The sequence below is a fragment of the Kwoniella europaea genome, chromosome 1 (genome assembly GCF_036810445.1).
Source record: "Kwoniella europaea PYCC6329 chromosome 1, complete sequence".
In the NCBI taxonomy this organism is placed as follows: Eukaryota; Fungi; Basidiomycota; class Tremellomycetes; order Tremellales; family Cryptococcaceae; genus Kwoniella; species Kwoniella europaea.
The window spans coordinates 11,128,511-11,147,120 of record NC_089487.1 but is presented as its reverse complement, the minus strand read 5'-3'; the positions used below and the strand labels follow the sequence as shown (position 1 = coordinate 11,147,120).

The 18,610-nt window shown below is 44.3% G+C and overlaps 5 protein-coding genes across 5 annotated transcripts; 3 read left to right on the top strand and 2 right to left on the bottom strand.

Annotated features, from left to right (window-relative positions):
- Positions 1-234: 234 nt before the first annotated feature.
- V865_004231 (uncharacterized protein) lies at positions 235-3,359 on the top strand (the record flags this gene model as incomplete). The annotated part of the gene is made up of 5 exons (XM_066228016.1): positions 235-975; positions 1,039-1,291; positions 1,356-1,856; positions 1,914-2,079; positions 2,138-3,359. The coding sequence occupies 5 exons, from the start codon at positions 235-237 to the stop codon at positions 3,357-3,359; spliced, it is 2,883 nt and encodes a 960-aa protein (XP_066084113.1).
- Positions 3,360-3,816: 457 nt separating this feature from the next.
- On the top strand, positions 3,817-6,289 carry V865_004230 (uncharacterized protein; the record flags this gene model as incomplete). Its single annotated transcript, XM_066228015.1, has 12 exons — positions 3,817-4,045; positions 4,165-4,224; positions 4,274-4,297; positions 4,364-4,452; positions 4,520-4,652; positions 4,793-4,996; positions 5,053-5,128; positions 5,243-5,347; positions 5,403-5,448; positions 5,513-5,584; positions 5,646-5,714; positions 5,786-6,289. 12 exons carry the CDS (start codon positions 3,817-3,819, stop codon positions 6,287-6,289), a joined length of 1,611 nt encoding a protein of 536 aa, XP_066084112.1.
- Positions 6,290-6,583: 294 nt separating this feature from the next.
- Positions 6,584-7,574, bottom strand: V865_004229 (uncharacterized protein; the record flags this gene model as incomplete). The annotated part of the gene is made up of 5 exons (XM_066228014.1): positions 6,584-6,654; positions 6,751-6,950; positions 7,041-7,100; positions 7,160-7,240; positions 7,330-7,574. 5 exons carry the CDS (start codon positions 7,572-7,574, stop codon positions 6,584-6,586), a joined length of 657 nt encoding a protein of 218 aa, XP_066084111.1.
- A 540-nt stretch (positions 7,575-8,114) lies between these two features.
- On the bottom strand, positions 8,115-12,401 carry V865_004228 (uncharacterized protein; the record flags this gene model as incomplete). Its single annotated transcript, XM_066228013.1, has 19 exons — positions 8,115-8,173; positions 8,242-8,426; positions 8,543-8,548; positions 8,595-8,602; positions 8,687-8,780; positions 8,838-9,041; positions 9,655-10,064; positions 10,123-10,179; positions 10,230-10,344; positions 10,408-10,425; positions 10,482-10,707; positions 10,762-10,857; positions 10,914-11,008; positions 11,075-11,205; positions 11,270-11,406; positions 11,463-11,543; positions 11,621-11,914; positions 12,017-12,270; positions 12,331-12,401. 19 exons carry the CDS (start codon positions 12,399-12,401, stop codon positions 8,115-8,117), a joined length of 2,541 nt encoding a protein of 846 aa, XP_066084110.1.
- Positions 12,402-15,106: 2,705 nt separating this feature from the next.
- Positions 15,107-18,469, top strand: V865_004227 (uncharacterized protein; the record flags this gene model as incomplete). The annotated part of the gene is made up of 11 exons (XM_066228012.1): positions 15,107-15,774; positions 15,849-15,894; positions 15,975-16,063; positions 16,126-16,146; positions 16,718-16,749; positions 16,824-17,052; positions 17,116-17,623; positions 17,684-17,852; positions 17,949-18,211; positions 18,303-18,383; positions 18,443-18,469. 11 exons carry the CDS (start codon positions 15,107-15,109, stop codon positions 18,467-18,469), a joined length of 2,133 nt encoding a protein of 710 aa, XP_066084109.1.
- Between the last annotated feature and the right edge of the window lie 141 nt (positions 18,470-18,610).

Genomic DNA, 18,610 nt, shown 5'->3' with positions numbered 1-18,610 from the left:
AGAGGAGTGTTCACGTGAGTTTCATTCCATAGATGAATGGGCCTTGACCTGTACAGATGCGGATAGTGTCATTGGATTATGAATCTGCCTGACCTGGTTATTATCTTTCCATCTTGACGATGTATCCTTTTTTATCCCAATCCTCTCTCTCCATCTCTCTTGGTTCTTTCTTTGATTAAATGGATATCCGCTGATGCTGATGTTCACTCACTGCTCAGTATCACTATAGAAATGATGGGTCCATTTCCCATAGACCATCAACCCGTCGCTGGGCCGTCTTCACATCCGTTCATCCTTGATCCTTCCCCAACAACACCAGAATGTCCTTTAAACTCCGCTTGCCCCTTTCTTTATACCACTCCTACCATTACTAGACCTCGCCGTAACCGCTATACTACACTACGGCCCAGTAAATCAGAGCAGATATGGGAGAAAGGTCAGAAGCGACAGGATAACGCAGATGAAGGAGCTGCATCAGCTTCGGAGTCACTTAGCGGAGAATCAGCATCGGATAGTCTCTCATCAACAACGCAGCGGCCTCTGTTCACTGGTCCATCGACTTCACCCTCATTCTCTTCCTCTGCCGATATATATAACGCTTCAGATGCATACCCTACGGGTACGTATAGTACTTCCGACATCAATTCGTCTTTCACCCCATCAACATCTTCATCTTATTATCGCTCAACATCGTTTACCTCTCTTTGGTCCTACAGCGCTTCCCGATCACGATCCTACAGTGCCTCCGCTTCTCAGCCCACTCAAACAGCTTACGTACCTGGTGTCTTGCTGAATTTGACACTGGCAGGAGATAGCGATACGGAAGCTGTCTACAGTGTCGATGTCCAGTTGGGGCATGGCGCGAATGATGGATCAAACAAACGAAGAAGCATCAGAAGGAGAGGTGCACCGTCATGGAATGGGCTGGATATACAGTCTGTCAAGTTACAGGTGGATTTGGGTTCATCAGATATGGTATGTTGGTATACCGTTCTCATCAAATTCGTGTTCGCTGACCTAAAGATTATCTTGATATAGTGGGTTGCGACTACAGACTGTACATCGTCATCCTGCCAATCCGCTCCCTTCTTGTTCAACGCCACCGAATCACTTGATTCGGGTGTATCAGCCGATTTGACTTATCAGTCCGGTGCAGTCGATGGGGATATCTATTGGGAAGAAATTCAGGTAGGAGATTTTGGAATTGGATATCAGGCGTTCATAGCTGCTACGGATATCACAAATGAAGATTTGAAAGGTGGAAATTTTGCAGGTGTTTTAGGTCTAGCTCGTGAGTCGATCTTCTCATCTTATCTTGGGACTAACTTCCGCATACTAAATGAAATGTACAATAGCACCAGCAAGTTCGACTATCCTGAACGCTATTGGAGGTACCACCTCTTCGAATCCCGATGGAGCTACTTTCCTCGACAACTTGTTTGGAGCGGGAGCTTCGGCACCGTCAGAGAGACTCTTCTCGTTAGCTTTAGAACGCAGAGAAGACGTACGGACCAGTTCGACATTCGGCATCGGAGCTGTCGATCAAAGTATATGCCCATCACCTTGCGAACCACCCTATATACCTATCATATCACAACCTCAACTGGGTCTGACGGGTTATCTGCATTGGCGAATACCTATTCAAGGTGTATCGGTGACTACGTGGGCTGATCAAGAGAATGGTTCTGGACCAACAATCACGAACGTTACTCTCGGACCTAGTCAAGTCTACGCTACGAAGACTACTCCCCTCGCCGTACTAGATTCAGGTGGTGTGCAAATCTTGACGGGGTATAGACCTTATGCAGATGCTATTTATGGTGCTATGGGTATATCGATGAGCTCCGATGGTTTCTGTGAGTAACATACATTGGTGTGTGTAATCACATATTGACTGTTGACTTGCATCACAGACCGTATGGCCTGCACACAACAAGTCTCCCTTACTTTCAACATCGCCGGACAGGCTATCCCAGTCCACCCACTCGACATGACTTATCCCGATCCGGAAGATGCCAGCCAGAAGCAGTGCATCGGTATGATCCAGTATTCGAGCAATCTTGGCGACTCTGGAGATTTGTGGGTTCACAGATCATTCTTTCCCCATCGTTTTGCTGATACAGTCATGTGCCTGTAGCATCCTTGGAAGCTCCTTCATGAAGAATGTCTACAGCGTCTTCCAATACCCAGATACCAATAAGCAAAAGACTTGGCAGCCGACTGTCGGTCTCGTCCCATTGACGAACGCGTCGATCGCTTCTCAGGATTTCTATGCTGTACGGGTGCAACGTCAGTCTCTCGCTTCCGTCTCCTCCGATCAGCAGACCAGTTCTGGAGGAACATCCACCAATCCTGGTTCACAGCCTTCCCAAGGTGCGGAGAAGAAAGTCGTTAATACGACTGTTATCGCTGTCGTCAGTGTTGTCGGATTCTTTGTCCTAGCGGCTGCAGCGTTCTGTGCTTGGTGGTTCTGGCTCAGAAGGAAATTCGGCGCAGCTGGAGTCGTCACCTACAAATCTGCCCCAGAGAGACCCAAACCTGCTGGATATAAGAGTGACAGTAGTTTCTCCTCATTACGCACGAAGAAACATACATCTACCCAAAGGCAGAAATCCATGGTAGAGGGATTCTCCGGGTCAGAATACGAAGGTGATTCTTGGATGTCCACTACGGAAGGGAATGATTCGATTCGACTGGGATATTTGCCTGAAGTAGCTGAGGAAGATGACGAGGGCAGACGGACTCGAGCTGCAGACAAACGATCATCCAGAGGATCGACTTTAGGAGGTGGAATCAATGAAGGACCGGAAGAATACCAATTGATCGATATGAACGACCCAATATCCCCCAATCGCACCAGGACAAGATCGCCTCCTCCACCAATTTTCCCGTCCGGACATCATCATACCGATTCAGCTGACTCGGAGATGCCCAACTCGGCCAGTTCAGAAACCATCCCACTTGCATCGGCACCTTACCCTTCGACGGCAACATCGAGTGTACCTAATCCTAAAAAAAGTAGGAAAGCATCGATAACGATGTCCGGACCATTCCCAACTACTATGTCAGGACCGTTCCCATCACCTCACATGTCTGGGCCATTCCCTTCACCCGGGAATACGACTCGACAATCTATGCGGCCGGATATCTCGCCAATGTACGACATACGAACTAGCGATTACTTCTCTGTGCCCCCGGCTAGTGGTCGAGGTAGAGAGCATCGCAGAGGGTCGAGTGGTGGTGGTGAGGGAAGAAGAGAATCGAGTGGTAGAAGAAGATCAAGCCCCTCGAAAGGTCCTTCAGGGATTGATGAGATCGTGCAAGAGGAAGAAGTGGAGAGATTCAAGGATAACCCATAGTTAACACTCCATGAAGGAGGATCATAGGTGGTTGGCCGCTGCAAGCGGTGCATTGAGAAGAACACAGGAATATGAGAAGATAAAAACGGACACTGATTGAAATTGAGTTTGCTACTATGTATTGTTAGATGTAGATGAACAGATGCTATGTTTTATGTGTCAGGGCAGCTCAAGCTGTGTTACGGCAATCCATCGTCAATTTCTCAGGGTGTGTCGTGTTTCGTGTTATGGGACCCCGATCAAAGACGAGAGATGAGATGAAATTGAAATTGTTTACACCCGTACATACATATAGATATATTAGCAGGGCAGCTTTGTTCGCTGTCTCTATTCACGTATCATAGACATACAGCCACATATTCTCCAGTCCAGTCCATGCTGTATAACCGACGAGCCTCGATTCCTTTTTGCTCCTGAACCTACACGCACCATTTTACCAAATCTTCATTTTCGTACCATGCTACTCTCCCTGCTCTTACTCGCCTTATCGCCCCTGGTCCAAGTCCAAAGTCTGACCACATCCGATCTACGCTCTCGGTCGATATACCAGGTCCTCACAGATCGATTCGCCCGTTCAGACGATCAGGTACCGGCTTGTGACCCCGCTGAGAAAAAACATTGCGGAGGGAGTTGGAAGGGTATAGAGAGGAAATTGGATTATATACAGGGAATGGGATTTGATACGAGTAAGTCATGATCTATATCTTTGCGATCGTGCATTACATACTAAGCATTACATACTAAAGACCATGCGCCAAGCTAAGAGGTGTGAACTGATACTGATTTATATCGCTCTTTGATCCAGTATGGATATCACCGGTCGTAGCTAATATAGATGGATTATATGATCATGAATCGTATCACGGTGAGTAGCCCCGTATCAAGATGTCGTCCTTGTGCTGATGAAACAACAGGATATTGGACATCGAATATCTTTGGTAGGCCTTACATGCTCAATTGCTACACTATATAGCTGATAAATCGCCTCAACTTCCGCTCTCAAGAGCTCAATAAGCACTTCGGTACGCCTCAAGATCTACTGGATCTTAGTGCTGCTATACATGCGCGAGGGATGTATCTCATGGTGGATGTGGTGAGTGCAATACCGTACCGTATGACTACAAATGAACTTTAGCTGAGAACTCGCAAATGTACGAAAGGTCGCGAATCACGTAGGAGTAGAGTCGAAAGATACATTCCTACCTTCTCAGAGGTATGGACCGTTCAACTCGCCTGCCGACTTTCATACGTACTGTTCGCCAGATTGGGATGATCAGTGGGATGTTGAAAATTGTAGGTTCCGCTCTTCTTGCTCAGCATCGCTTTCGTGTCCATCAGCATAACCCTTTTTCTACTTTGACACGACATATTCCCAACCCTCTCAAGGTATCAATCCTTTCCCACTGTGCTGATTTTTACATCTCTACCGTTAGGCTGGTTATCCGAAAACATGCCCGACCTCAACACCGAATCCCCACACGTTATTGCTTCTCTGTACAGCTGGATCCAAGATCTCGTTAAGGTATTCCATATAGATGCGTTGAGAATAGATACCGTCAAACATGTCCGAAAAGATTTTTGGCCAGGTTTCGTGAACGCTGCTGGAGTGGTAGCTATGGGCGAAGTTCTACACGGAGGTGAGTCTCTTCTGCTTCTTCCAGGCGTGAGTCTGATTGTTTATCTTGGCGAGTAGATCCAGCATACCTTGCGCCGTATCAGAAAGAAAGTATGACGAGTATATTGGATTTTGCGACTTTCTTTCATATCAGGTGAGATATTTTTTGCCTCTCAGCCTACCCATTGAGCGAGACAGATGCAAAAACATCTACCTTGATCCCTGTGATCATGACCCTAAGCTGATATGTGCTTTTCATTCTTGTCAGACGAGCTTTTGAAACCCCCCTAGGCTCGTTAGCGGAACTGGTAGATATGATCACCACAGTTCATAGACTATTTCCTGACCCCACCACTCTGGGATCTTTCCTAGAGTGAGCGTTTTTCTCGATACAATGATGAGCGTTCAGTTGACCTGTCGGTCCTTAGTAATCACGACTTCCCAAGGTTTGCTGGGTTGACAGATGATCCATCGGTAAGTCATACAATCACTTGATGATAGACAAGCTCGGATAGATTACTGACTTCATCAACTATAGTTGATCAAGAATGCCGCTGTATATCCATTTGTCAATGACGGGGTTCCGATATTCTACCAAGGGGGAGAACACGTGAGCTGGCTGTACTATATCCCAAAGGTCGGCTCAATCTGATTGGTGTTATGATTTCCAGGGCCTTCGTGGTGGACATGATCCTTTGAACCGAGAAGCGATGTGGTCATATGGATATCCCGAAATGACGGTGAGCCTGTGTTGGCTTCCGCTCCTCTTCCGCACCGTGGACTCAATGCTGATAACGTATGTTCGTCATAGAACGCATACGCCATCATCAAATCATTGAACGAAGCTCGTCGATCTGCATTCACGTCTCATCCTGAATCCCTTACGACACTGATGAAAGCTTATCAATTGGGTAATCATACCATCGCATTATCCAAACCACCTTTATTATCTGTATTGACAAATTACGGATCATCCGTACCAGCCATTGGAATACATTTGAATCCTGAACAAACAGGATATAAACCACTATTACCACTTATCGACGTATTGTCCGGACAGATATTCTCCACCGACCCTAGAGGTGCATTGACAGTCTCGCTGGTCAATGGCGAACCGAGAGTATTTCTGCCTTTATCGGTACATCGAGGATTATCAGGCAAAGCCGCATGGCAAGCTCTACCCAACCAGATCGACTTAGAGATGACGATGAAATTACCTTCTCCGGGGACTGAAAGAGGTCATAGGCTGAGACCTAGCTTAAGTGGGCTGATAGGATGGTGGTCGAGTAGCAGGGGAAAATTCAATGATTTATGATATATGGACAATCGAGTGTATTTGATCTGTAGAAGAAGATACTGTGCTGTACTTTCTAGACCTTGCTCTTTATAGATAAAAATCATCATGTAGCTATAGTCCTGTCAAATCGAAGACTGTAAGGGCACGATCTGCTCATTAATGCAACAAACCAACGGAAAGCAATCACTGCACATGTCATTGCATATTTGGTCAATTGTATCGAGACTATACAATACATCACGAACATTGCAATTCATCTCGTAAGACATCTGAAACTGACTTGATCAACTCAGTAAATTACAGTATTGTAGCTTACTGAGGCTTCCGACCCTTATTCGTCACCACTGGTACAGCAAGAGCTTCTGAAGAGTCCCAACCAGCCACTGCCATCTGATGTGTTCCGAGTCAACAGAGTCAGTATTGTACTTTATTTCAAGAACCAAAAAGTGATAAGGACCGTTCGACTCAACTCAACTCACCGTCTTCGGCAGATTCGGCCCAGTTCTTCTGATGATCCAGTATATATTGGGCGATTTGTTCCATACTTCCAAACCCAGTCACTTGGGTCTTCACTACGAAACCCTCTTCGTCAGGATTGTAATTGAAAACAGCCGTATCGGGGACTCGCACTTGTCCTGATTTCATAGACTTGATAATACTATCAACTTGATCTTTGTAACTACAGTACACACAGTTTCCATCCACGGCGTCAGTACGAGTAACCAACCTCTAATGTACAATATGGTCATAATTATGTTACTTCACTTACTGTTTTCTCACGGGATCTTTGAGCTCTGGCCAGATGGACTTCGTGGAAAGACATTTCTGCCTGAAACATCCGATGCATCAGAGATAGACACAATCGGGAAAAGAGGTGGCGAAACTCACATAGCGGTCATATCTTCTTTGGAATGTCCCACGAGTGCCTCTGTCCAAGCGGATATGAATGTATCTTTCTTACTTTCGGGTCTGCAGTAACGACGGACACATCGCAGTATTTTTTTGGATTAGCATAACTAACGTTATTCTCGTGTTCGCACACAATGAGCAGGACTGACATATGATAAGTACCCCCGTAGGAATGACCGTGTCGACTGATCATTACTTTATCTACCTCTTTTGCCATTTCATTCCTCAACCCCCTGTACGCTTTAGCTTTCGGATTGGTTTCCATGTATCTCGTGATTTGAGGCCATTCAATCTCCTTCAACTCTTCGAACGTACTGGGAATCTCGGTGATCTCAGTAACGTTCACGATGATCTCATCTGAGATGACTGTCGATTTGTCTTTGTCTAGAAACATGTTCCTTGATCAACATATGAATGGCTTGGATGATAATCAACGGTGGGCTTTTAGGTCGATGCCTTTTGTATGTACTCTCAGCGTTGCTTGCTATTCTGCTATGTGCTAGTGGAGAAGGCCAAAACGACATTTCAACGAAACTCTTTTGATTTCTCCGGATAACTCGTTCTCTTGAATATATCGTATGATGTTACGTGCAGTCTATGAAAGGATGGGAGCACTGCCTTCAGACAAATCCTTCATCTGGAGAAGGCGCTTTCTTTTGCCTTTGCAAGGAGCGTTGACGAAGGCAGGGCTATGTGGCATGGTCACGACTTTCAAAATATAATTTTAGGTCATGGTAGATATATGTTATAACATGTCTTACAAATGAGGCGCAACTCCATCTTGCCAACGGTACCACAAGGGATGTCTTCGATCTGTGTCGGTTAGATCACCAAGCAGATATTCATTCATGTCATACGTAAAATCATTGAGCGCTATCTAGAGAAGCTCAGCCCTCCCCTGATGATGTACTGAGGTCACTCAGTCACTCCTTCCTCAAGGTCTTCTTCTCCTCACTGCCTCTGTTATCCTTTCAGTTAAGTCCGACATAATTCCTACACTCGATCAGTCAGCGAACTTTCCTTCAAATATGATATCACGCTGCGAAGCTTTGCTGCCTTACCACCACTCGCCTCCCACCATTGATGTTGATGGTCGATCATCTGTCTTCCGATGCTATTGGTATCGTTTGCGCCATCGCATACGAATTTCTTCTTGGCGGGATCGAACTCGAATACCGCCTCTTCTTTAGTCGGTACTTGCCCAGAATCCAACATGGTTAACATACGTGAGTAGACAATTTCGAGGCTGTATAGATCCCGCGGTATGTGAAGGGGATTCAGATGATTTCATTAATTTTTTCGTAGTACAGTGGTCAGCAGGAACAACAGGATATGATAATTCACTGGTGTGTGAATACTCACCAATCCCTTTTCGCTCCTCGCAAATCCGTCCAGATGTCAGAATCGGATAAACATCGGTGTCTTCGTGAACAGTAGGTAAGACATCAGTCTCGATTATGAATATACAAGTAAGGCAGTTTTATATGAATTCCAAATTCGACTCACATCATCTTCAATTGCTCCGGTTGCGTACCGACCAAAGATTGGGTCCAAGTTGAAAATCAAGGTGATCTCCTCAATTCGCCCTTTATCATCAGATCTGTGAGATATTGTGAATCAACGAACGAACTGTACCGGAAATGGCGTCGTAACCTACATTCCAAGATCCTTGACTAACTCGAATTTCCTCTCTTTCCGAGCACTCTTCCAAGCCTTTGTAAGATCCTTCTGCAGTCGCCTGACCGCTTTAGCCTTCGGTCTATTGGTAAACATATCTTCTATCTCGGACCATGAAGCTTGCGACAGCTCTTCGAACGTATCGGGAAGTTCCTTTACGGCGACTGTCGTACCGTCCTTGTCACTTTTCCATTAGAGGCTTAGCTCGCTGAATGAGTCTAAGAGCGTTCGGAACATCTTCTTGTTTTTGTGACGATAAAAGTGCTATAGAGTTTCAGTAAATATCTGATGAGCACAGTGTGAGGTTCAAAGAGATACAAGAATGAATTTTGGGCTGATCAGTCATACACTGTGGCTTATATCGAACCTACTGTATACTGTAAGCCTATACTCAACTCTACTTGTTCAGAAAGGTCGGAAGCCAAGATAGCTGAGATCCTTTATTCATATCGTTTGAACATAAGACAAAGATTCACGGAGCCAGGCTTTGAGAATCAGTATCATATGACCAAAGGAGAGCAGCTAGGAAACTCGACTCCAGAAGATTAGTATAGTTCAGTGAAGATGCATTAACCTATATCGAGAGATTCGTAATAGTCGTTGCTGTATGCATCCTTTCTTTTTTTCAGAGACATGCTCGTTCAGTCAACTGTTTCGCCATAGTTCCTTCCTTCCTCCCTTCTCCATTGAATCATGACGGTATCGCCGTTTGTGCATGACTCTCGATATTCTACGAATGACAAAGGATGATCAACGAGACATCCCACCGTAGCACTCCATACTGTGACACCACTCACATCAAGCTCAAGAGGTACGCAATGATATAGAAGACCATGACGATAACCAATGGTATCCTATCATGTACGAGCCAATACATGGGATTTACACCTTTCAACTCGTCCCTCACTGTGTCAGCGAAAATATCGAAATTCTTACTTCCTATATCCAACAATCCCAAACAGGCCAGAACCAAACCGAGGATAATCCAAGTGATATGAATGATACTTTGCCCCATAGTGTTATTTCGATGCCATAGTAATGCTCGGATGGCACAGAAGATCAGGGCGATACCGGCTGTGGGGAACAACCATAGTATACCTGACAGAGAGGCTGAGGCTGGTTCTTGAATTATTTTTCGAAGGAGGGTGAAGGCCTCGCTCTGCATTTTGCCTCGGATGGTATCGTTCGTTGACCAAGTGGTATTGAGCTGATTGGTAAGTCAATCAGCTCCGACTTCAGCGATCATAATCTTCGATCCGTCTTACTGCATATAAGCTCTGTAGGTTCTCGACCATACTATCATCTAGTTCGATTCCATAGTTCTACATGGTTTATCAGTCCTCGAGCACGGTTCCGATAATGCAAAACTCACATTGGTCACTTGGAACATGATCTGTCCAAGATACTGATACGCCAAAATGGTCGGATCTTCAATGGGGATATCTGTGTTACTCAGAATACGCAGTAACGAAATCTCCGTGTTATAGCTGAATGTCATTAATAATTGTCAGTAAACTGGAGATAGGTTGTTTAATGAGGCAGTCGCTTGCCCTGGTTGTAAATACAGCCTGGAAAAAAGAATATTAGCGGTGTGATTCCCCTGGTTTTCCCGTAGACAGCTCACTGGTCAAAATACCGTGCAACAAAATGCTGTTCTTTCATGCTGATATCCGTGCCATTCATGATAGCTTCGATTGTACTAATGTAATGGTCTGTCACTTGACTTATCCCTTGAGCGAATGATAGAGCCACAATGGCGTTCTGAGTATCAGCTAGGTTTCCCATGCTGATCCAACTTACGACTAATGCGGCAAGTAGGAGTATTAGGTTGAAATGCATGGGAAAGTGTACTGAACACAGTATCAGTAGCAGTTAAGCAGAATGTGATAGACCATACGACTCACTAGTTTCCCATATCAATGCACGACAAGAATCAACTTTCCTTGAGGGATCGAAACGTGTGAATAGGAAAGTGAAAAGCAAATACATGATCATGATTGCTAGATTTATAGTCAGCAGCCAGTTCAAGATTCAGACAGTGAATTGTAATGCTGACCTAGTATTACTTGAGGATATGTCACATCGGTAGTGATATTAAATCCAGAGATGGCAAGATTGAAAGCGCGAGTAATGGAGATGAAACCTTCGCCACTGTCAGAGGGATCGATATCAGATCATCATCCATTTATATCAATCATTTGACAGATTACGACTCACATTATTATCAGTGTGAACGCACCATATCGTTTCGCCATGGCTTCTGTCCGGATCGGACCAAGAGGATCTTTAGGTAGCGAGAGCCATACTGCTATAACCTCAACTCCTATCCCAGTATAGAATAGGGTGACCTATGTATTCGGGCAGTCAGTCACCTCTCTTTCTATATATTGTACAGCGCTGGGCTTTACCCACTTTGGTCAAGGACAACACTCTGCTGTGGGCAGGTAAAACAATGGCGAGTATGGTAAAGATACTAGAGATGACAAGCGATATGAATGTGTATATATGCGGTGTGACCTTCCTTCCGGCTCGAGAACCAATAATCGCAGCTACATGACATTGTATCAGTCGTATGGATCCCAGGGACATGGGAACTAATACTCACCTATTAAGTATTGACAAGCCAAGAATACCCTAGATATGACAAAAGACGCTAAGACAGTTTTGAAACTTTCATTTGCGGTTCCTACAACCCGTGAAAGTCAAGTTGAACAATCTCGTCATATCACTTGACGTTTCAACAGCATACGTGATGGGACGTACGATGTTCTGAAGCCCTTATGTTAGATTTCGTAGCCAGATGATCCTCGTCATTCCTTATCAATCCAGGATTCCAATCCCCACTTGCCGCACCCATATATACAAACGTCATAATTTGTATAGCCTTTGCAGCGCGATGCCACCCGTCCAATGCCTGATATCGAATATCATAGTGGACCTGGGATGTCCATACCCAACAGATTATTGCGTAGTAGGAGAGAAAGACAGGTATAGCACTCGGTTGATTGAGTTCGTGGTTTGTTGAGAAGATTGTAAGCACAGCTACGACCGCTAAATCTATATCATTCCAAAGAAACAACAAAACAGAGTCAGCCTTCTGGGACTGGGACTTCCAGAGAATGAGAATGCGGTAGAGGTAAGGATGGTTACTGTACGTACCGTAGAATAAGTTCCACCATTCCGGAGCTTCGTGTCTCTCTTCTAACCAATGACCACCTACTTCATCTGTAGGTCTTCTCAGGAATGGTGTTCTACTGTGTTCAGATTTGCTTAGGTCTAAACCGCTAGATTGTAAAGAGCTCGATCTTGAAAGTATGGTCTCTGTGCTTGGCTGAGGTTGTAAGGCATCCTGTGATGAGGATGGTGAGATGAAGGTATGGGATACAGTCGGTGTCTCGTATATCTGCTTGTTCCTAAACAGACATGGATCAATACACTCTTGTCTTTGTTTGTAAGTTTGAGATTCCCCTTACCTATCATAATTATATGGTGATTCTTGACCTGTTTCAGCGAAAGAAGCGTTAGAGATATCTCGTTCCATCATCTTTCCGCTTGGGTATTCGACGTCAGTGTTTCTTGTAAGTCAACATCAGTGATTGGATTCGGTCAGAAACAACCAATACAACCTTCGCTTTGCATTTGGAATGGATCTTCGACAAGTTGATGCACAGATTGCGATTTTGCCTGAAGAGCGATTTAGCTCAAACAGCCTCGTCAATTTCATCATCCTCGTGTCTTTTGGTACTACTGTGAAATGCTAGTGCTACGCTACGCTAGCAAGTTGGCTCTAGTTTAAACTATCTCAGATGAGATGAATTGTTTGGTGAGGTCAATGCATCATGCAAGTGTAAGATATAACATATGATTTCTGGCTGTTGTTACGAGATGCGGTCTGAAAATTAGGCACAGAAAACATGAATCTCGTGTGCCTAAATTGCGAGTGAATCCCTGACACCAAAGATATGATCGAAGAGGAAGGAATGGAATGATGGGATGGAATGTAGAAAAAGTGAAAAAGACAGCTTGATAGGTGTTATACATGACATATATCACCATTGCAATACACTACCTGTAGACACTCAGCAGTCCACTATTCACTTTCAATCCTCGCAAGAGACCAGCTGAACTCAAACGCTCGAAAGACCAGAGAAATCACATTTGCTCATCAGTCACATCATAAACACAAATTCATACAGAAATGTGTGTTGAGTGTGAGGCAGGCAGAGGATATCTTGAGTGTTTGGGTGGAAGAGGAGAGTGATAGTGTTAGAAGTGGAGCTTTGAAGTGAGTTTGGCACTGTCTCGATGATTGGGTCAATTGAAAAAAGTCGCAGATCCGACCCTTTCTTCCATACGATATGTCGTTCAATTTGACTATTGATTGTTGAAATTCGTATACTGATCATATCCCCCTTATTCTTATCAACAGAGAGAAGATCCTCACCTTACTCAGTCTCCCATCCACTACATCCTGCGAATACCGTGCCAATCGAGCATTACTCGAAGCTACCTCAAAACCACCTTACAACATCAATAATAACAATAACATCAACAGTAATAACATCAACAATAATTCAGGTTCAGTGAACAATGATAATGAATCAACGCATCATCACCATAATAATCATCGACAACATCAAAACTCCCATCAACATCATTCGCATCACAACCACACGCATGCTCATAGGGAACACACGTATGAGCGGGGTCATTGGGGAGGAGGCGGAGGTGGTAGGGAGAGAAGGAATCAAAATCAAAATCAAACGTCTGGGAGTGGAGCAATAGGAGGGGAAAAGAAGGAACCTGGTTCTTGGGGATTATAGCACAACTATGACTCAAAGCGGGAGGGAAGATATGCGCGAAGTTGCATGGTGGTTGTGTGATATCAAGTCATCTATGGTATGCACAATAAAATGATAATGTGATACCCTATCTTTCATTGATTCTGCTGCTGATACTGTGAAGAAACGGGGAAGGAGACCAAAAGCATCCGATCTATCGAAGATTGGATACGACGATCAGCTTACAGAAACTGGTAACTGATGTGGCTTGTATATGGTACACACCTTTCTTATATCAATTTCGGTATTCGTACCTGTGGCTTACAGTTTATCTTATCCTTGGCTTCACCTTGAAGGAGACCTCCTTTCCCTCGCAGTTCCTGCCTTGTCGATGTCCTTTCCTGCTCTTCTCTTGGAGCTCTCCATTCCTTTCCTTCCCACAGATCAAGTGATCAATAGGAAAGTATCCAGTTGGTCGTCATGGTCTGATCTGTTCTCATACAGATCCGTGCATGTGTACAAATGTAGGTGAAAATGGATCTAAAGAATCTGAGTGAGTGCATACACATACCTCAAGTATGTGTATCTGTGTCTGTATACACAGCGTCACTGTGGTGTGCTCATGTTCAAATTGATTCCGCTGTGAGTACACTGTACCTGAACCCCTCTAAGTCTCGAACGTTTCTGTATCTGCAGTTTGCGGTCGATCTTATATCATGTCGATCTTCAAGTCAAGATCACGTTGGATTAGATTAGGAACGACCAATCTTTGGTAATCAATCACTTTAGTATCTGTGGAAAGGAATGCTTGTGTAAGATGAAACCAATCTTAGCCGAATTATCCCCTTTATTCCTTCTGTTCTTCCTTCATTCGGATCCATTCCTTTGATGAATTATCGGTATCGGAATGTGAATTGACTGCGACTAAGCCAAGGGGGAGATACCAATCATGATAGATACTGACAACATCATCGTAAAAAAGGAAGATGGATAACGCAATGACCTCGGTTTCATACGACGCCTCACACACCGAGATGTTATCTTTAAGCTTTGTCTACGATCTAGATCAAAATGATCAATTATCGATCAGCTCCAATCTGTCCAAAATCAACTTGAAAGCACCCTTTCTTCCTCCCCTCTTAATCATGGGGATAACGTATATATGAAGAGACAGTACTATGATCGACAGGATAGAATCATCTTTCTTATCCCTTCCTTCCCCTTTCACTTTTCAGTCCTAACTCCACTTCCACTCGCTCGCAGACATATAACATACAACATATAAATCATCCATTGACTGATATTCACCTGCCCGACCTTCATAGGGCTTTGACTTGACTATCTACTTACCCACCTTCCAGTACCCCAGCCATCTTAATATATACCCGCAGGTCGGATATACTCCTCAATCTCATCAACTACTACTGTCTACAAAATCACTGTAACTCCGCCACTTCATCTCTCCAAGATGTCCTACTCAAAGTTCGACCTCACCCTCTTGAAAAGAACAGCCTGGGGAGGCGTCGATGCCGATCACCCATTCGAGATCCTCTCGAATCCCGATCAAGTCCCACCATTATTCATAGCCATATTGACTCTAATCTTATTTGGGTTTTTCCTACTATCCAACTTGCCCAAGGTGATTTATCGACTTTCATCCAATTCGAGGGGTGGTGAATTATTTAATGGAATTAAATTATCTCGTAAACCACCTCCACCTTCACCCAACGTGTTGGGAGGAGGAATTGCTTTGGCTCAAACTCCGATTACTGCTCGATCAAGAGCTTCGACCTTCGTCTCTACCTCTTTACCTCCCCCACTTCCTTCTTTACCTCAGGGAGGTGAAGGAGGTGTAGTAGGTGCCGGTTCACCTACATACCCTTCACCAACTTATCAAACTCCAGATACTGCCACTCCCCTTCGAAGTTTCAATAATGGTAGCTATCCTTCACCATCAAGTGAGAAACTCATCAGACGAACCAACCCACCTAAAAGCTTTCCGCCCTTGAGTAGCTTTATCCCGCTTGGACACTACTTGGATGCCTATATACCGTTGATTGGGTATACACTAGGACAGACGTTTGTTTGTCTACTTTGGGCTGGCCTGACTGCTTTGGGATTATTCTACAATTGCGAGTGAGTGATACGGTGATTGCAGTAAGAATGAAGACTCTGCGCTGACGTGAGGTTTTTCAATTGATCAATTGTAGTGTCGTTATTGAGACCGTCAGATCAGGTTTCGTAGCTACAAACCAAGTGAGTACGATAGTATAACATTATTAGTCTGCAGTCTGTCGAAGCTTACCGTATGCTGATCTATGTTAATATGGCGCCAGCTCCCTATCGTCTTTCTCCTTGCTGGTAAGGTGAACTGGATTGGGTATTTGGTTGGAAAAGGATATGAAAAGTTGAATTTCCTGCATCGGTGAGTCTTAAAGTGTTTATCGTGTGTGTGAGTTAAATTGGCTGACCATTCTCGTTCTCCAGGTTTGTCGGAAAATGTATTTTGTAAGTCGATCTCTGGAAGTTCCCCAATATTGTATGGCGGAGAAAGTCTTGCACGATTGACGGTTTTGCCACCATAGAGGTCGCTTTTGGTACCAGTAATACAAGCAATCCTACATATCAAAGAAGATGTACTTTTCAGCTAAGACTGCGTCAGTACATCTGAATGGGGCGGGTACAAGTCCTCTGAGCTCACATGCAGCTGTGTTGGGAGAGAAACGCCAAAATGTCAACGGAAGCTCGATCTGAACGGCTGCCACAGTCACTTTGATGCGGTAAATCTCGCTTTTAAGGGTTATTGACAATCTGGCTTCTAGTGTGCACCCTCCAGGCTCAGCACAATGGGCCATGAAGCAAGCAGAGGCTTGAATGTCGATATTTCTCACCTCTATCTGCAAGACAAGTGAGACTTTGTGCAGACTTTCATATCAAAAGTTAGTTAAACTGAACTTATCAAAATGGGCGGCTACAGTGGCAAAACCCGAAATCGTGCAAGACTTTCTCCTCCATACAATATCCTCTCCATTTATCGATTGAGTATACAAGTTGATTCATCTTCTGGCATATGATGTAGCATCGCTGCCACTTTCCATGCTGGTGGATACCGTAAGTTTCTTGTCCTCTTCATGAGCAACATTGACAAGTATACTTACTACCCATGCGATCATTTTATTTCTCAGTGGTCAAATGGATGAAGAAAGGTGGCATCGCGTATGTATCCGAAGCTTCTCAAAAACCATTCATAATGGCCGGTATAGTCGCCTGGGCAGCATTCGCCTTTATCGGTGTAACTTCCATTCCAATCATCCGAAGGAGGATGTACGCCCTGTTTTGGATTTCTCATTGGATAGGTTTCGTCACTGCTGTAATAGCTTTAAGTTTCCATAAACCTTATACAGGTTTATTCGCGTGAGTCATGTGTCATGTGAAGTGGTGGAATATGTACTAATTGTTTTTGATCCGGGTGCACAGCACAATCTGTTTATTACTTTATACCAAAGATCTAATCCTTCGATTAATCTTGAAAACTCGCATTGTCCCAGCCCGAATCATTGCTCTACCCGCACCATCAAGCGACGTATCCTCTGGATCCACACAGATCGTCCTACCTCTTCGATCAGGTTGGAGAGCAGGTCAACATGTTTTCATCCGAATACCCGCTCTGAGGGAAGTCGGCGGTATGGCATGGCTTGAGAATCATCCTTTTACGATTGGTTCGGGTGAAGGTGGAGAGCTAGTTTTGATTGTGAAGAAGGCGGGTGATTGGACGAGAAGTTTATATGATTTTGCTCTAAGAGGTGGGATTGCTCAACCCGCTTACCAGCGAAAGCAAGAACAGAAGGAGAAAGATCAAGATGGAATGAACGAGATTGATTTCTCACAAGAGGATAAAAGAGATTTGGCCTTAGATATGGGTATGGTCGAAAGGGTTGAACAAGTTTTGGGAAGAGGTTGTAAAGTCTTGGTTGAGGGTCCTTATGTAAGTGAACGGAATTTCAATGACAAGTCTGAAATCAGCTGATGTGGGATGATTGGGCAGGGAGGACCATGTTCAACTGTCTTTGCGAGTTATTCAGGGATCATGTTAATTGCTGGAGGGAGTGGTATAACCTATTCACTAGGGATGTTCGAAGATGTTATTAGGAAAGCTGAAGAAGGACATCTGAGAGCGAGTACTGTCCATTTCGTATGGGTAGTGAAGACTTATGGTAAGTGTAGTCAACTTCTTCGGGTCATTAACCCCTGACGGTGTCGAGAGTGTGGTAGGCTGATATGGTGGGTTTATCACTGTTTTTGTCTGGTAGAGGACGCACTTCCACTTTTAAGTCATTTGGAAGATCTAAATTCCCGATCAGGAGATACGACGTTCAAACCTCTTATCACCATATACATCTCGCGATCGTATCGTAGAGAAACGTTCCTCCAAGGAAGTATACGGTTCGTCACTGAACGACCGGACTTACCGACCATAGTCAGAGAAGGGGTCAGTAAGACTAGGATGGATAGTTTGAGTTATGCCAACTCCCCTGGGGCGAGTAATTGTGGATTAATAGTGGGAGTTTGTGGGGTAAGTACAACGATGACTTACCCATTTGGGGTTTAATACAGTATAAGACTTATAGACAGCTGACAAGTTGCATTTGTTGATGATACGATAGCCTAGACGGCTTATTGATGGGGCTAATCTTGCTGTAAGGAGTGTTTCGTGGAAAGAGAAGAAGGATATCGGAGGGATTACGGTAAGCTGGGTGCTCACAATTAAGCTCGAGTATATTTGCTGATGACAATGTCAATCAAGGTTCATAACGAGACTTTTGGTTGGTGATATTGCCATACGATGATGGGATTAGACTGGACCGGGAAAGGCGATGGATGTTGTATATATACTCAAATTGGATTTTTATCTGTGTTGATAGAGATTGTATTTAGCATCAGCAGAATTAGGACTAAAATACATGTTGAGAAG